The sequence below is a fragment of the Xenopus tropicalis genome, chromosome 3 (genome assembly GCF_000004195.4).
Source record: "Xenopus tropicalis strain Nigerian chromosome 3, UCB_Xtro_10.0, whole genome shotgun sequence".
NCBI classification, from domain to species: Eukaryota; Metazoa; Chordata; class Amphibia; order Anura; family Pipidae; genus Xenopus; species Xenopus tropicalis.
This window is the reverse complement of record NC_030679.2, coordinates 20,524,000-20,543,386: the sequence shown is the minus strand read 5'-3', so window position 1 is coordinate 20,543,386 and position 19,387 is coordinate 20,524,000. Positions and strand designations below refer to the sequence as shown.

At 37.9% G+C, this 19,387-nt stretch overlaps 1 protein-coding gene across 9 annotated transcripts in view; it reads left to right on the top strand.

The window, feature by feature from the left end:
* Positions 1–19,387, top strand: part of rapgef6 (Rap guanine nucleotide exchange factor 6) — a 108,040-nt gene that overhangs the window by 17,397 nt on the left and 71,256 nt on the right. For 8 of the 9 annotated variants that reach the window (NM_001374789.1, XM_018092131.2, XM_018092132.2 and 5 more), the window contains 3 exon segments: positions 96–179; positions 5,175–5,244; positions 6,888–7,031. In NM_001374789.1, the coding sequence (NP_001361718.1) occupies positions 96–179; positions 5,175–5,244; positions 6,888–7,031 (298 nt within the window). 9 annotated transcript variants of the gene reach the window in all.

The window sequence follows — 19,387 nt, the reverse complement described above, 5'->3', positions numbered from 1 at the left end:
CTGAGAAATTAGTTAGTTTAATTATTATTTGCATTAATGCAAGAACACATACTGTATATCATATCCAATTAATATTTTCTGTTTTTCTGTTTTAGCTCAGAAAGTTTGGCTAGATGTTGGTACATTCTTCTTTCTGGTTCAGTTCTGGTAAAAAACTCCATGTTTTTGCCTCCATGCAGGTATGAAATATTATTGTGTCAAGCCACTTTGTTTTTTTATAATTGCATATTTTGTAGTAGCTACTCACTCTGTAGTACAAGTATGGGACTAATTATCCAGATCCAGGGATCTTTCTGTAATTTGGATTTCCATACCATAAGTTTGCTAAAAATCATTTAAATATTGAATAAACCCAATAGGCTTGTTTTGCCTCCAATAGGGGTTAATTACTGCTTAGTTGGGATCAAATACAAGGTACTGTTTTATAATTACAGAGAAAAAGGAAATAATTTTTAAACATTAGAATTATTTTCTTATAATGGAGTCTATGGGAGCTGGCCTTTCCATAATTCTGAACTTGGGTAAGGGATTCCATACCTGTACTTCAAACAATGAGAGTTTCTAGTGAAATGTAATGCCTTACTGAAACATACATCTTCTAAAATCAGATTTCAATAAGAACCTGAGTCTAAAGGATACTTTTGGTAAACATGACAGTAATGCATCAATTGCTTAGGAGAACTGGAACCTGTCCATTTCCTGGTTAGTTGGTGACATGCCTAAAATTTGAGTTTCTATTTTAACTGATCAGCTTTGGGGTAATCACACCAGAGATGAATTAACCACATTTATATCGAATCACATGCACACATAGTAATGTTTAATTCAATTCGAACTGTAAAAATAGTCTGCGCCTGTTTGTGACTTGGGTGTCCATCTACAGAAGTTTCTAAGGGCTGTGGCTCACAGGGAGAGTAGTTGCCCACAACAAATCTCCCTTGTCGCAGGCAACTAATCTCCCCGAAATACCATCCCATCGCCTGTGGGACGGCATACGCGGCGCCACGTAAGTTGCCTTGAGAGGAAATGAGATGCGTCGCGTATGCCATCCCGCTGGTGGGATGGTATTTCGGGGAGATTGGTCACCCGCGGCAACTAGTCTCCCTTGTGCCACCGCCCTAAGAATTGTCTATATTTCTTTGGCAATTAAAGCTGCAAATGTTCTTGCATTTTTTCCAAAGTCCAATGCAACAAATTTGTCTTGCGATAAATGCCGTTATCTACGCAAGTGTAACAATTAATTTCAGTTTTAATAACAGTAACCACTTATTTTCATTGTTATCTATCGTTTCTCAAGTAATGCATTTCTAAATCTTCCACAGTGGACTTTTAAAAAGAAATTTTTTCAACACGATCAGCAAAAATTTGCATCATCTCTTCCACCATATAATTCCTGGTCTTTTTTCCATTAACGCCACTCTGTGGGTGTCAATAGAAATTGTGACAATTTTGTCTTTGTTAAGTGATAATCCTGGCTATAGTCTTAAGTAAACCTTGCGAAACAGCTTATGTAATGTGGATTCGATAACAAGTGAAAACGAATATGTGTGCCAGAAAATCCACAATGGCAGAAGTGTTTACACTTTAGTAAACCGGCTCCAATATTTGTTTCTGATGCATGTCATTATGTCTATCTAGCCCACTTTAGTTATCAGATTTTGGTCAGTAATATTGATAAAACTGACATTATTCTGTATAGAAAATGTTGGAAAGACGAGCTTTTCATGTACTGTTGGGTTCATAAATTCTTGATATAGGAGCAGGATCTTCTACTAGGGAAATGTTATTCTTGCCATTAGTAAATTAGTTGGAGCCATATTAACTAATGTGTTTTGGGGAAAAAACATGTTTTCCCATGAGAGTATCTCTTTAAAAACCAACATAATTTTATTGTTGAAAACTTGCCGTTGGAGCATCTCTGTCTTTCTGTTGGCCATATTCATGGAAATGCCTTGCAACTGGATTGCTTTCAATGGCTGATTTAGGCTCATAGATTGCATTCTATTACAGCACCTGCTTTATTTTACCTATGAACATATGTAAGAGCTGTATGTATACATGGACATTTTATCCTACAAATCACAAACATAGATTCAAGAGTTGCCATATTGGAATAGGTGTGTTCTTTAGGGGATTCTAAAAACGTCTGTTACATGGGCATGTCCTTATTTTTCTGTGTAATTTGTAGTAACACCATCTTAGGATCATAAGATGGCCTTGCACTGTAAGATTTGCTTGTTTTGGCATGGTCGCCAAGTGAGTGGATCTTCTCCCAATATGCCCACCTATGGCTAATTTGAGGGCCAAACAATCAAATTAAAATGGCAGGCATAGGCGCCGTCGGTTCAGGGGCCACACCAACAAGCTGATGCAGTCCCCGATCCAATGGAAAAGTCAAACCTGCCCGCCAATTTCAGGCCAGATGTCGGTAGTGGAGGCCGTCTGTGTTGCCAATACATGGGCAGATCAGCTGCTGAATCGATCTAAAGGACTGATATTGGCTACTGAATTCGGCCCGTGTATGGCCACCTTAAGTGTGCGCTAATGAATTTCTGATCTGGTGTGTTACCTCATACCCAAGGATTTGAATACTAAATATTTCACAATCTTTATATTGGTTTTCAGTTTCCTTATCCTATCTCTGAATTTCTAACACTTTTCTGTCATCTTTCAGCTTACTCTTTGAATTTTACTGCTATTTCATTTCCATTCTCCTATTTATGAAATCTGGATGTTGCACAATATATTCCACTCCCAGTAACAAAGATATTTGGACCTCTTTAAAGGGTAGGATGAAATAAATCATACTGTAATAATGTTTTTCTGTCTGTATCTTTACAATAAATTTGTCAAGAGACCTCCTTTTTCTTCCTTCCCCTTCACAAAAAAAAAAAAAAAAAATATATGGCATGAAAAATTCCCTGTCCATATTGCAAAAGCATCTTTAGAGGAACAAAATCGACACATGCAGAACCTGCTTAACATTGTGCCTATATATATGAAATTATTAAAAAAAAATAAGCATATATGTATATATAGTTTATATAGTATAGTTCATATAGATGGGCAACCTTCAAACCCTTGGTTTTTGCTATGGAAATAGAGAAAATGAAAAAGTAATTTTTTTTAAACAGTTTTCCCTGTGTTGCCCTATTCAATCTAAATAACACTTTTCAAGTACAATACATGTAGGAAAAAGAAGGTTTAAAGGACCAGTAACATCAAAAAGTGAAAATATTGTCTTTTACATTTAAAGTGTGCATATTTTGGTCACCTACAAACAAATATCCTCTAGATCTTTGCAAAATTTAGTAGATGGTTCATTATCCACTATATACCTGCAGCAACATTTACCAGGTTTGCATAGGGTGCCTGAGCCCCCTAGTCCCACCCTCCAGTTCATGGTTGTTTAAGAGGGAGAACTTTTTCCCCTGTCAAATGAGTCTCCTAAAGGGATGATTATTTAAAAGCCAAAAATTGGAGATACACAGCCAGTTACTACAAAGGGTCCCCTTTTGAGATAGTCAGAGACAAGGCTTCATTTGTATTTAGAGTCCAAGCCTTTTATGTTCCAGCAGTGTATATCAAAGGCATTCAAGTTAGACCTTGGGAGGTCTTGGTGGACTTTGCTTGGGAAATACGTGTTTGCAAACAGGTTTGTGACTTGACATTCATATACAACCTAACAAAGCATTCAAAACAAGAATAATAAACAGTCCCTATTACCTCTACACCCTCTCTAGCCACACCTACCTCCAAACATGAGTGGGTCTGATACCTATAATGTTGAACAGCCTGTGTCAGACAGATTCTGCTGTAACATGCCAGATATGGTTTCAAAAGATTACCTTTCGTTACCAATAAAAGTCAGAGGGAGATAAGTTTGTAAGCACTGCTCAGGAACAAAGGTGTGTCCTTAAAGATTTCCTGCCAGTTACAGAGAAAGTTTAGCCTGTGGTAGTCTTCAGACCAGTACCCAGAAGAAACAGAATATAATAAATCAGAAGCGCAAAGAAAAAAAAAGATGGATTACCCAATTGGACTAGTTGTTGGAGTGTCCAGTAGCTCAGAGGGGCACAGAGGAAGGAGGATTCTTTGGTTGGTTAGTGAAGTGAAAAACTAGGTAAAATTCCCTGACAGCTGAAAACTTTTTAAAATTATTTTGTAAAATATATATTTATAATTTTTTTTGTTAATGTAGTGATAGTGTATCCTTTATTACAGAACACATGAGAATGTTTTTCTTGTTCTTATTATACGGTCTCTACCATGGCTTACCCATAACTGAGGACACATGGGTTCTTAATATTATAGATTATGTTGAATTTGTATTTTTTTGTGTACAGCATAAGGTATTTTTTCCTATCTTAGGCAACATATCTTGCAGAGAGAAACCTAAAGGTGCCACACGCTACAATTACGATTTTTCCCATGACCATTGGTCGTAGGAATGATCTTTCCTCCTTTTTACTAATATTAAGAGCTGAATCGTCAGATATGCAGGTAAAAACAAAGGAGTTCTTACCATTATCTGATGATTCAGAATTCACTTTTACAATGTTCGAGCACCTTCAAAGGCTACCGATCAAAAGTTTCAGTTCTGCCCGATTAGTGAGGTGACAAATATCGGTGGCCACCATCAATCTACCACCATGCACACACCGATTATCAGTTTTGTACAATAATATCAGTGCGTGTATGGCCACCTTAACACAATTTTTTCCTATCTTAGCCAACATGTCTGCTCTGCAGAATAGTCTGATGAGCCACTTCTACCTGCATATAAAACAAAATCTGGATACACTTTATTGTATTTTTTTAAATTTTATTTGTCTTTGTGTTGCTCATTGTGCACTCTGACACATACTTTATTGCTGACACTACACTGACCCACCCACAGCAGTTACAAACACTGTAATGCATTAGTGTTTTTGATGCATGTGGGATTTGTTTATTTCCTATCTGTGTGGCTTTATGCTGTCAACACACAAAGAGAGAGCATTGAGATAAGTAAATGTTTGCACTAAATGCATTAAAAATGATTTTACCCTTCAATAAAATATCCTTGCATTTTTGAAAGATCAGTGGAATAATGCTGTCTATTTTTTGAACCGATAATACCTTAGGATGTTCACCCCTCCATGGGATTTACAATATTCACATTTCTTTTACAGTTTTGGCAAGCAGTCAGGTGGCAAAAGGGGTTGTGATTGCATTGTACTGGAACCTTCTGAAATGATTGTGGTAAGAAGCATTATTTTTCCTTTTAAAGGGCACCTATTACCCCTATATTGTTTCCCCCACCAGAGGGTGTGGCCTAATAGAGCCTTTATTCCAGTTGTGGGAACAATAGTTTGTTTTTTTTTAATAGTTTTAAGAAACTCCCACGACACCACAGGAGCTTTCGGTATGGACGGCCATGTTGGTTGGCGCCCAGCGCCCCCAACCAGAGTGTGTGCTCTATTAGCCAGCACCTCTGGTGGGGAAAACAATATAGGGGTAATGGGTGCCCTTTAAGTTATATTGCATCGTCATTACGTACAGTGCATTTTGCAGAGCAGGAAATATGTCCGGGTTGTGGACTCTTTAGCAGTGATCCTGTTGAAAAAAATACTGGTAATGCACATAACCACAGCGCTTTACAAAGATTATACATTATTCACATCAGTCCTTGCCCCAGTGGAGCATAGGGGAGGGGCACATTTAGTGAAGGAAAGCACATGCACTGTTATCCGCTCTTTCACTGAAATACACTGAGCGGATATTGGTGCTTAAACATATATAATCTGCTCAATGTTGCTCCACAGAGGCCATTGCAATGCCTGTCAATGGGGCAACACAACAGAGTGAATGGCAGTGGCTCATTCGCTCTTTCTATAAAATGCAGGATGAGGAAAGCAAATGATCTATGCAGTGTACCACTGCTCTTACAGTCTAAGGTCCTTATCACATTAACAAAAAGTAGGAACAGTTTTATCAGGAGATATTTTTGGGTTTTGGACTGACCCACACATCATTAGAAAACTGATAGCTTTACATGTATCCAGTAAAGTAGATTTTCCCCCTATTTTTTTTAATGCAATTAACATAGATCTTGATCCTGTTTTTGGCTCACCTTTTCTTATAAAGAACTATAGAGACCTGCGTAGTAACCTAGTTACATAGTTAAAGAAACAGTAACACCAAAATATAAAAGTGTATCAAAGTAATTAATATATTATATATTTACTATGTTTGCTATAGAAACCCTACTATAGTTTATTTAAATACCCTGCTGTGTAGCCATGGGGGACAGCCATTCAAGCTGGAGAAAAGGTGCTGGTGACATAGTAGATAACAAATAAAACACCATTTTTTCTACATGACTTATCTCTTATCTGCTCTAATCTCCTTTTTTCCAGCTTGAATAGCTGCCCCATAGGTACACAGCAGGGTATTTATATAAACTATAGCACGATTTTTTAGCAAGCACACAAATTTTACCAGTGCAATAGTACATTATATTGTAATTAGTTAGATGCATTTTCATTTCTTGGTGTTACTGTTCCTTTATTTTGTGTTGAAAAACAAAAGTCCATCAAGTTCAACCCCTCCAAATGAGCCTACTATACTGTGGGGAATAAATGCTGAATGCTTTGTTGGATTAAGAAAAGCTATATTTATTAAGCAGCATTTTAAAAAATTCACTTTTCTTTGTACTTATTTTTCAACTGAAAAAAAATGCATAAAAGAAGATTTAAATTCTTATCTTGCCGCTAACTACATGTGCTAAATATTATATAGCTGGAAATTAAACAAGCATTTAACAATGAGCCTTAAAAAGTTGAAAAGAATTGTATTAATATGGAAGAACTGGATGCTTACGGTATTTTGCCCATATGTTTTAGGTGGAAAATACAGGAGAAAACAATGATGGCATTCTGCATAGGGAAACTTCTATTAGACAATCCCGGCGTCGGTATCGAAAAATCAACCAGCATGGAGAACGCCAAACAATTACAGATAATGGGGATGCTGCTAGTTATGTCTTGGTAAGCTGGGAAAACAAGATAAAATTATGCATTTACTTAGGCGCTGCTTTTATTTATTAGTACAGGTATGGAATCCCTTATCCAGAAAGCTCCGAATTACAAAAAGCCTGTCTCCCATTGACTCTATTTTAATCAAATAATTCAGAATTTTAAAACTGATTTCATTTTTCTCTATAGTAATAAAACAATACCTTGTAATTGATCCCAACTAAGATATAATTCATTCTTATTGGATGCAAAACAATCCTATTGGGTTTAATTAAAAAATTTAATTGTTTTTTTAGTAGACTTAAGGTATGGCAATCCAGATTACGTGAAGACCCCTTATCTGGACTACCCTTGGTCCAGAGCATTCTGGATAAGGGGTCCTATACCTGTATGGCAAATTATATTTGTGTCCTGTGTTCCAGCTGTGGCATCTCTTTTCCTTGAATTCATTTGTATTCCATGTATGTTAAGTTGAATCTATAATGCTTTTAAGCAATTCCTTTTAATAATGTAGTTGCAAGGTTGTTAACTTAAAATCCCACAAAATTGATTAGTTGAAGAGATGCATAGCACTAAAGAAGGAAACAAGAGTTGATATTTTTACCGTCAGATGCAAACAAACCCCCAGAAAAGTCTTTGCAGTGAAGCCCAAAAAGAAAAGTTGCCATTCTGCCTTTAGCGCAGTGGGGAAGCATACTTTATTGTAAAGTTACTATTAGGGTGATAAGGTAAATTCAATTAAAAAAATAAAATTTTCTTGAGCAATAATCTAAGGAAGATTCGGTTCGGCCCAGATCATGGATTCTGGTGAATCCAAATCCGGATGAAAAAGGCTGAATCCCCAACTAAATTCTGGATTCGGCGCATCCCTAATGTGTATACCATCAATGGCATTGATTATATTTTACATTTACATCTTCCTTATTTCTAGGATTTAGTGTAGAAAACAGAATCTAAACTAGAGAACACACTAGAGGTCCCAAATCATGGGACTCGCCCTATAAGGTAGGGTGCAAAGCAGTAGAAGGGCAGCTGGCAAGCTGGCCATCAGGTAATAATAAGGTGTTTTGTTACCAATAGCCATATAATTGAAGGGAAATAGAGTAAAACTAAGCAGTTTTAGTATTGTTCATGTGTCCTCCAGTTCTGTAGGGCAATTTCTTAAGTTTATCCTATGAACTGGCTAATATATAAAAAAAAAATGATAATCTAATATAATCAATAATGAATTGTAATCCCTGAAGGTGTTGAAGGATTTAAATAGTTCAGTGCTCATTTATGATTGCAAGTGCAATGTGGAGAGTGCAGTTTTTAACCAGAATGCAGAATTTATGTCACAATTCCACCATCGTGTCACAATATGCATTCAAATGTGCACAATTCCATTCAAAATGTTCCAAGTGGGAAATTTATGTTTGGGGTTTGCAAAATCACATGGACTAAATAAATGCTGTGGCAGTCCTGTTTTGGGAAAAAATAATTTGATGGTGTCAAGTATATTGTAACATACTGTGGTAATAGTATGCATTTCAAAGTTTTCAGAAGCCCTCTTTTTTATGGTTTTCTCTTGAATCTCCATACTATACATTTACTAAAAGTAATTTTAACATTAAATAAACCTAGAATGATTGTTTTGCCCCAAATAAGGATTAATTATATCTTAGTTGGTATCAAGTACAGGTACTGTTTTATTATTACAGAGAAAAGGGAATCATTTAACCATGAAATAAACCCAATAGGGTTGTTCTGCCCCCAATAAGGGGTAATTATATCTTAGTTGGGATCAAGTACAGGTACTGTTTTATTACAGAGAAAAGGGAATCATTTAACCATGAAATAAACCCAATAGGGCTGTTCTGCCCCAATAAGGGGTAATTATATCTTAGTTGGTATCAAGTACAGGTACTGTTTTATTATTACAGAGAAAAGGGAATTTTTAAAAATGAGACTCCTTTATAATCAAATAATTCTATGGGAGATTGCCTTCCTGTAGTTTGAAGCTTTCTGGATAACAGGTTAGCAGATAACGGATCCCATACCTGTATTTGTATATGTGGTATGGCATTTTCTGACAGTGAAGGGGTTAAACATGAAGTTAGTGCAGGTTAGCTCTGCAAATTTTTTTTTTTTTTTTTTTTTTTTTTTTTAACCGCCATGTGTTCTGTGTCATAAAAAATGAAGTTAGCACTGCATCCTATGTACCCTGAGCCATGTATACATCATGGTGTATATGTTGATGTTAAGTGTTTATAACATAAAATAAGCCTTGGCATCTTTCATTTATAGATCAGTGTGTATTTAAAGTGAGTGTTTATTTTTGCTGACATTCCTGTCCCTTAAACAGTTATTCTAAATGTCACTTGCTTTATGACTTTTCCTTTTTTTTCTTCTTTCGGAGATCCCCGTGGAAGGTTTAATGTAGACGCTCTTGAGTAAAGAGCCTGCCAATTTTATTGTTCTCTATTTCTGGTTCTAAATTTAGACAATGACATAATAGCAGCTTTTATACCAGCCTTCCCTTATCCTTCCTTTTCCCTAGGGATGGATCATATTTTCATTTTAATTCTAAAAGATTTCAGCACTGTGTGTTAGCTGCTATCTCCAATCATGAGAAACGATCCTTCTTATAAGCAGAAAAAGGCAAATTTATTGTACATTTATAAATATTGGGCATGAAACTGGAAATTTGAGCAAGGCTCAAACAATTCTGATACATACACCTTACTGAAAGCTCTTGTTAGGTATAGGATTACATTACAATTACTCGACTATAGATTGTAAGAAAGGAGGGGTACAATTTAAAAACAAGGAAATATTTTATCATCATGTCTTCAGGAGCTGACAGATTAGTAACTTTAACCCTTTCAGTTACAATTAGTGTTTTCATTTTAGTTGTTTTTTTTGTTTTTTTTAGAAAAACTTGTGCTTTCTGTTTTTTAGGGGTGTTTATATAGGAGAGCATTGTTTATGTTTATGTCTAAATCCACTTCTGTAAAAAGATATGACACTTAAATACCTATAAAGTTACACTCACATACATCTATACACTCGCATACAGACCCATACTGACCCATCTATACACTCACATACAGACCCATACTGACCCATCTATACACTCACATACAGACCTATACTGACCAATCTATACACTCACATACAGACCCATACTGACCTATCTATCCACTCGCATACAGACCCATAATGACCTATCTATCCACTCACATACAGACCCATAATGACCTATCTATCCACTCACATACATAAACCCACACTGACCTATCTATACACTCACATACACACTGACCTATCTATACACTCACATACATAAACCAATACTGACCTATCTATACACTCACATACAGACCTATACTGACTTATCTATCCACTCACATACAGACCCATACTGACTTATCTATACACTCACATACATAAGTTCTGTTCCTCTAATTTAAAAGGGGGGTGGGGATTGCAATTGAAGCCCAGCTACTTTTACAAACGGAAGAAGCTTCACAGCCACTTTTGGTTGTTATAATGAGCATATTCAAATATCTAGCCATTCACAAAAGTAATGGGGTGGCCAAGTCAGAAAAATCACGTGTTTTATCCACCAGTGTACTTACACTGGTTTGATATGGGCCTTAAAGACTGGGCTTCCCGCACCCGGATGAAAGAAGACAGAAGAGAAATAAGATCAATGTGTAGGTACATTGGGGGACAAAAGCAGTGATCTGCTTTCTTCTCCCTGCCTTTAGCATGCACTGACAGATACAGCATTAGCTGGCAGGTTTTGATGCAGAGACATGAAAGTATGCATTTTCGCAATGAAATCTGCCCCTGTACTAGTAGGCTGTTGTTTTAGTGCACACTGAAATTGTAGAAACGCCACCAGGGGAAATATCTGGTGTGGCCTTGCCCTAAAAACCCATATCCTCTTCCTAAAACAGAATAGTCATGTATTATTCTCCCTAAGTTTCCAACTGCCTCCCTAATGGATGTGGCAGGGGAATATATCTTACATAACTTTTCTAGGAGTCCCCACCTTTATTTTCTCACCTAGTTTTCTAAAATCCTTCTTGAGGGCTTTCTCACGTATTCATATGTTAGTACAGTGAGAAAATGCATTACTAGTTATCCCAGCACTAATGGCAAAAAGCACTCAGTCAACATTGATATTATGTATGTATGTATAACTTTATTTATAAAGCGCCACAAGGGTACGCAGCGCTGTACAGTATTACAGAATACAAAATTACACACAGGGAGGACAAGTGATATAATAAATAAATACAAAAAATACATATATATATGTATATATATATATATATATATATATATATGTGTCATGTGGTATGAGACACAGTAGGAAGGAGGTCCCTGCTCCGTAGAGCTTACAAATAGAGAATACATTTACTTTATTGCAAAGATGATCTCTTGGGGAATCCCATTTTTGCTACAATACAAAATGTAATTTATTTTAAAATTCCATGTCACTGTGAGTGAATATTGCAGTTGTATGTCCTATATGAGACAACCGTAACGGTACTGTTTATATGTTCAGGTATTTTTACGTCACTGATCAGTTGCATTATGGCTTGGCTAAACGGAATTACATTTCCCAAACCGTTTCTTGAATTGTAAGGCTTCAGTGTATAATGATGATTGAACAGTGTTTGTTCAAAGTTAAAAGTCTATATCAGGGGTCCTCAAACTACGGCCTGTGGGCCCCCAAGGTAATTTACTCGGTCCCCGCTGGGTCCTCACCCCTGGCTACTACCTGTCTGCCTCAACATTGTCCTCGGCCCCATTGAGTCACGTTACCAAATCCCTCCGGCTGTAGTTTGAGGACTAACTATAGTCCGACCCCCCAACAGTCTGAGGGACCGTGAACTGGCCCCCTGTTTAAAAAGCTTGGGAAGCCCTGGTCTACATTTAACAAAAATATAATATTTTTTTTTGCCAACTGCTTTAAAAATCGGAATTAGGTAAAAAAAAATTAAAAATCCATAGCCCCCTTGCTTTACCCCAGATGTTACTGAAAGCTGGGAGCTTTAAAGTGATTTTCAAAAATTTCTTAAAATCCACTAAGTTTAGCAAGGCTAAAGGGTAGCAATAAGAAAGGCATGTCTAAATGTATACTGAGCATCAAACTAATATATAAATGCTAACCTTAGCTAAGCTTTGGATTTGGGTAGTATGGAACTAAAAAACGTTGATTTTGGATATATCAGAATGTGTTCTCTCCAAAAATGTATTGTTTTCTGTGGTGAATGTACTTTATGTCACTGTTACCAGATTTAGTATTTTCAGATCGGTTGTATTCTTCTGCATAAAATAAAACTTCTGATACTACTTTGTTATGAAAAATGCCTATGAGGGGTGGAGGGGTAGAGGGGTGGGCGGCACATAGATGCTCATCTGCCCCCTGCCTTGTGTGGTATTGAAAGGCAAAAGGTAGGGAGTGGTAGGAGGTGCACCCAGCATTGGTGCCCTCTCCTAATTGCCTGGACAGGGCTTGTCTTAGCTTCCCAGAGCTGCTTTCTGCAAGGAGTGCCAGAAATTTGATTTGATGCTCGCTGCAAACCCCTGGGTGCAAGTGCTACTTAGATGGTACTAAGTAGAGTGCTCTTGCACTTGCACCCAGGGGTGTTGTAAATGACTCCTATTGTCTTTTTACAAAATAAGTCAGGCAGATTAGCAAATTGCTATGTGTACTTCCCAGAATTCCAGCACCGGGGGATGGGAGTTGCACCTCATGCAGTTGTGCCCAGTGCAGCAAAGTTAGTGCAGTAGCAATTGCACTTCATTGCAAATCGGATGCAGTAGTACTAAATACTTTCAAAGTCTGGTCGCCATTATTTTTAAGTCCTCAGGGTGCAAATGCTGCGTGCACCCTACTCTTTGGGAACAAGTGCACTGTGTCCATTGAGGGAGCCCTGGAGCTCTCATCCCGTCTGGAGGTGGCGGTAGCTCCAGGGGTCCTCTGCGTCATTATGTGCAACTGTGCTCAGTTTGGCATGGGAGGCAGAAAAAACTAAGATACAAAATTGCAAGGCAATTTGCTTGACTGCAACTGTATTTGTGGCTAACTTGATCCCAACAAAAGGTCCCCATAAACGGGCTGATAGTAGCTGCCGATTCGGCAGCTAATCGGGCCGTGTATGGGCGGAAACGAGCGGCCTGGCCGACCGATAACTGGCCAGATCACGATCGGCCAGGTTAGAAAATCCAGTCGGATCGGGGACCGCATCGGCATCGGATGCGGTCCCCGAACCGACTGTCCCATGGCCGCAAATGTAATACGATCGGATTTTTTTTTAAACCACCTTGCTACCCGATATCGCCCACCAGTAGGTGGGGATATCGGGTGAAGATCCGCTCGCTTGGCGACATCGCCAAGCGAGCGGATCTTATAGTGTATGGGCACCTTAAGATATAATGAATCCTTATTAGAGGCAAAACAATCCTATTGGGTTTATTTAATGTGTAAATAATTTTTTAGACTTGAGGTATAGAGATCCTTATCCGGAAAACCCCCGAGCATGCTGCACAACTGGTCCCATGCCTGTACAACTTCCCAAAGATCTATTACAATTTGTCCACCAAGATATTTTGAGCATTTATTTATGCAGCAGGTTACAGAAATCCTTCTCTGGTTTATAATTGTATTTCATACATCTGATGGCAATATTAGAAATGGGATATTTGAGGACAGGTAGCCGTAGAAATACAGAATTTGCCCTGTATATTTTAAAATGTTCTTCAGCTAATAAACATCATATTTCAACAGAGTGTGTTTTGCCACCCATCTATTTTAGTGTGTTATTAGGTGCATAAAGCTGCGCTGCTGGCTGAATCCTCGGCTAGCCAATTGATCTAATGCAGCCTCTAAAGGCTTTCTGTACAGGTGATGTCATCCTTTTAGCTCTGCTCCCCTCCCACTCTCCCCTCCCCATTAGATATTTCATCTTGCTGCGTTCATCCAATCGATGCTGGCTCGTCCTAAGGGACCTGCTGAGAGATGCTAGCAAGAAAAAAAAGACTGTAGTAAGACTCAGGACTTCTCTGTTCCACCGTTACTGCAAATGGAGCATTTTTTTAAAAAAAATGTTTCATTTTTATTGAGAGTAACTAGACCTTCTGAATGTGACTGCTTGTATTCGAATGCTCGTTATTGCAACCCCCAATGCAAATGGAAGAGAAGTATTCCACTTTATGCAGAAAAGGATGAAACATCCCTGTAGAGGATATCTGAAGAAAATACAAAGAGGAAACTATCTAAAATTTGGATCACTGATCCCTGAAGATCTGAAAATTCTGCAAGGGACTGTCACAGGCGTCAAGAGGGGAGTTTATCATAAGGAATGTTAATTTCTGCAGTGGTTATTGCCTTGTCTGGGAACACAATGCTTTTATTTTGAGTCTTTATGGCACAAGCAATTGAATGGAAAAGCCTCTGCATTACACACTGCATCCTTTACTAAGTGCAGTCCTGGCTGCCTCTCTGCAAGGACCATCTGCTGCCCAGCTAGGAATACATTCCTTATGAAGCAACACCCAACGTGTCCAGTGTGAGAAGATCTGGGATTAGCAGATCTCTTGTGGATGCTTCGTTTTGTCTGCTGCTCAAAGGAAACTTTGAAATATGGCATTCCTTGTAAGATGTTATGCCAACTGTCTGCAGCCATGGGCTTCGAAAGTAAGGCTTTCCGCGGTGGGCGGCTTTATCTGTAACCTGATGAAATTGCTTGGCTGTGGTCTTTTTGTTTGTTTGAGACATGCGTGTTGTGGCAGTTTTATCCAAATTCACATAAGGTTGATTGAAAAATTTGTCGATTTTTATTAAATATCCTATAGCCTGTTGTTATCTGTGAATTGTGTTGATTCGCGTAATTCTGCTCCATGTTGTGTTTATGCATTCCATTTTCTGCATCTACTTCCTGCTATGTTTTTTGGCTAGAGCCTAGTAATCATAGAATTCCAAAAGAAATACATTCCTATTGTTTTTCTTACAATGCAGGTAGTAGTCTTCTGCTGTTAGGCCATTATCAACACAGTAAGCGTTTGAGAGACAGAATGGCCTTCTTCAGGCCAAAAGTTTACTAACAAACCTGGAAATGCCTCCTGTCAACCCTTTAAAGTGACAGTGTTTGCATTTAGAGCCAGACAGTGTTTGAACATTTTGTGCTGTCTCTCTTTAGGGATATTTCCTGGGAGGGCTTAAGCTGGTCTAGCCAAACAATTCTAAGTTTTTTAACTATTTTTCATAATACAGGTATGAGACCTGTTATCCAGAATGCTTGGGACCTGGGATTTTCCACATAAGGAGCCATTCCGTAATTTGCATCACCATACCTTATGTTTTTGCTTTCAATAAGGATTAATTTTATCCTAGTTGGGATCAAGTACAGGTACTGTTTTATTATTACAGAGAAAAGGGAATCATTTAACCATTAAATAAATTCAATAGGGCTGTTCTGCTCCCAATAAGGATTATTTATATCTTAGTTGGGATCAAGTACAAGGTAATGTTGTGTTATTAAAAATAGTTTCCCTTGTCAAGAATTGGAATTGTTTGATTAAACTTTTACTATGGGAGATGGTCTTCCTGTAATTTGAAGCATTTTGGATCTGGGTAATGAATCCCATACCTTTATTGAAAAAACCCATGCCCCTTGGACATGCCATACAAAATGTGTAATCTTCCTGGAGATTCCTGACTTGTTTAAATCAGACACCCACGGCACCACAAAGCTACAAAGAATGCCACTAATAGTAAGTTGTGTAAATTACACATTTAGACAACTCCTTATGTGTCTCTTTACCCTAAACTATCAAACTTCAAAGCTGTACTAAATTAATGGTTTTACCATGGTGTATGATGTCGGCAGTAATATTCTGAGGCAATCAACAATTGGTTATTTGTGGTTTTTAAAATATTTAGCTCTTTGCTAAGCAGTTTTGGTTTACAATTTCAGTAGCCAGCTGGTTGCTAGGGTCCTGTTTTCCCTAGTAACCATAAAGTCATTTGAATGAGACACTTACAAATAGAAAAGGAAGATAAGCATGGACAACTAACAATAACAAATTGTAGTCTCTCAGAGCAACCCTTTTTTTTTGGCTGCTGTGGTTCATTACCCCCACTGGCAAGCTCGAAAGAGGCAGAAGAGGAATGCAAAACTTAAACATAAAAATGTTATAAAGAATATGGCATTCTATAACATACTAAAACTTAATTTAATGCTAATGTATATGACATTTATATTTATAGACCTCAAAATGAAAACCTTGCATTACATTTTGGCTAACTATTTGGCTACATTGATATATGTACACTGGCTAAATGTTGTGTCATTATTTCCCCTGAGAGTAAGTCGACCCTAGAAAATTATGGGGCCTGTTTATGATTGCTCAATCCTTTCGGCTCCAGCAATCATAAGGGAACCCCCAAAAGAGTTAAGGAACTAACACAAGGTTTCAGCAAAAATACCTCATTAGATTTTCTTTCCCGAGCTGGCTTTCTTGAATAATAAAACCTTCAACAACTTTTAGGTGCTGAAAATTGCCTCCAGCTTTTGTTTTATAACACAGGGAATGGACCTGTTATCCAGAATGCTCGGGACCTGGGGCTTTTCAGACAATTTTGTTTCTATAATTTGGATCTCCATAACTTAAGTCTGCTAAAAAATCATTTAAAGGATAATTAAACCCAATAGGATTGTTTTGCTTCCAATAAGGATTAATTATATCTTAGTTGGGATCAAGTACAAGGTATTGTTTTATTGTTACAGAGAAAAAGGGAATCATTCTAAAAATGTCAATAATTTGATTAAAATGGACTCTATGGTAAACGGCCTTCCCGTATTTCGGAGCTTTCTGGTTATCCCCCCCACATGTCCTTAGGGAAAAAGATAAAGCATTATACAAGGGGTGTTGCAAACATTTTAGGGTTGATTCACTAAAGTGCGATAAGCGTTATTGCATGCTTTTTTGCGTTAAAATTGACGCAATTCGCTAAAGTATTATCGCGTGGGTTAAATAGCGCGCAACCGAATGTGATTCACAAACACTTAGACTCCTTAAATATTGCATTAGTCTATGTGAAAATTAACACCTACTTGGGGCAAGTGGTAATTATAGAAAAGTACAGTTCATGAGCTTTTGGCAACACAATATGGACTTTGCAGTGGGATTTATTCAAGTCTGTGTTGGCCCTAGAGTGATGCAGCCGCCAGTTTGCAGGGAAATGGGAATTATCAGAACAGTAGTTTTCCGAAAGTAATGGCATGCATGGCTAATATGGTGTGTGGTTTTTCGCACGCGGCGACAGTTTGTGCACGCTGCGTTAATTAGTGCGCGTTGCGTCAATTACCGCACAAAAATAGTCTTTGCGACTTAAATAACGCAAACAGCATCGCGTCTAAATTAACGCAAGTATCCTTTTAGTGAATTGTGCGTTAAGACACGAAAAATTAGACACAATAAAATTTTTAACGCATGCTATAAATAGCGCTTGTTTTAATGCACCTTAGTGAATCAGCCCTTTTGTCTGTTTAAATTGTGGGGTCTCCTCCTAACACATATTTTGGTAATCCTATGTATATTGCATATTATTGTTGATTTTAAAAGAACTTTATTTTTGGAAAACGTTAGTTGTTGTGAATTCGATATGGTTAAAAATCTTTCTTCTACAAATTACAAAGCTGCTTTGAATTTAGTGGTTTTTATGAAACTTTTGAAATTCCTCTCAAAACTTACATTTTACAGCTGGTCCTAATGCGACCCCTCTCTTTGTAGGCCTCCTCTCTGCTAGTCACTTGGGTTTTTGTGTGCCCAGGCCATAGTTTCTACAAACTATGGCACTAAATCTAATGTGCTTAGTTTTTCCTTCTTAATCATTCACCATTTATAAAGTTTAAAGACAGCATTTGATTAATGCATGTTGCAGGATTTGTAGATTAAATCTAAGCATTTGGTTTTGTTAGGCTTTAAAGATAAGTATTTGTTTAAAAATATAAGTATTTGTTCTTATTGCACACTAATAGATGATTTCCATCTAGAACAAGTCCTGGTTATGCTAAATGACAGCTTTAGGATGGTGTGCCTGATAGGAGACTGTGGCAGTACTGGGATTATGTTACACTGGAATCAATTTCTGTTTTTAGGTCTGGCTACATGCTTGGCATTTTAGAATTTTGTTTTTTATCAGCTTTGTATTAGTGTCTGTTTCTTGTATTCCAACAAGAAGGACAATGGACACCCGCATATGATTTACTTTTAATTATTGTATAAGACCACCCCCCCCAAGCTTTATTTCAGTTACTAATGAACCTGACCCTTGTAAGCATTTTTGGCAAGTCTATATGACTAAGCCCAGGACAGGCCCAGGAACCTCACTTGACATCAGGGAGTGATGTAGGATGCCCTTGTGCTGCAAATCGCACAAAAGTTTAAAAAGTCCACTAACGCCAGTGGACACTGTTCCTTAGGGCTCCCTGCCTGTGTTGTGTCCCCCTGTTCTATTGCTGTGTTATGTTGATTCCTGGTATTGTCTTTTTGACTTGATCCTGACTGCATTGTATGGTGCCTGCCCTGACATTTGCTTGATCTTGGGATGTTGTACTTAGAGTTGTAACTAGAGTTGCATGACCTGAAACCCACAGGTTGGGCTGGCACAACTCTTTCCTAGTGGGTTGCAACCTTGCACTACTATATTTCCCCCTTAGTCCCACTGGCAGCTTTCTCATGAGATCAGCTATAGGCAAGTTTGTGCAGAGGTATATAAATGATAATGACAAGCCGAGTCTGATTGCCAGCCATTGCCTTTATACATGCCTTGCCTGCCCAAACTGTCCCGGACCCATTATCTAATTTTGTGACTTTTTTAAACTTCCTGCGTGCGTAAGTGTGTTTCCTTGTTTGCCTGCTTCCTCCTTGGTCGGTACTTCAAATTTTGGACCATCTAATCCTGACACATATTAGAGCTGTTTTTCTGTGAAACAAAGCATGGGTATGTTTCCAGATGTTAATGTGCCCAACAGCAAAGTCTTTTAAAATAAACTTATATTGAACATGCAACAGTAGCAGCTTCTGCTTCCTCTGTAGTTCCCCTCCTATTTGTTTCCATGCATGTAAGATTGCCTCTGGCTAGTATTTTTGGTGCTTACACACTTACATATAGCAAATTCTTAGCTTTGTTTGCAGGTGCTTGCTAGCATAACATTCTCTGTATCGCCTCACATTGACTTTTCTTTAGGATTGTGCGTAACTGATGGCAATTCACTGAATATGTTTTCATGTTCCCTGTTGCATGTGTGGGGCCTTTGTCTGTTTTCATCCAGTGTTAACACCATTGTTAACTATACAATTTG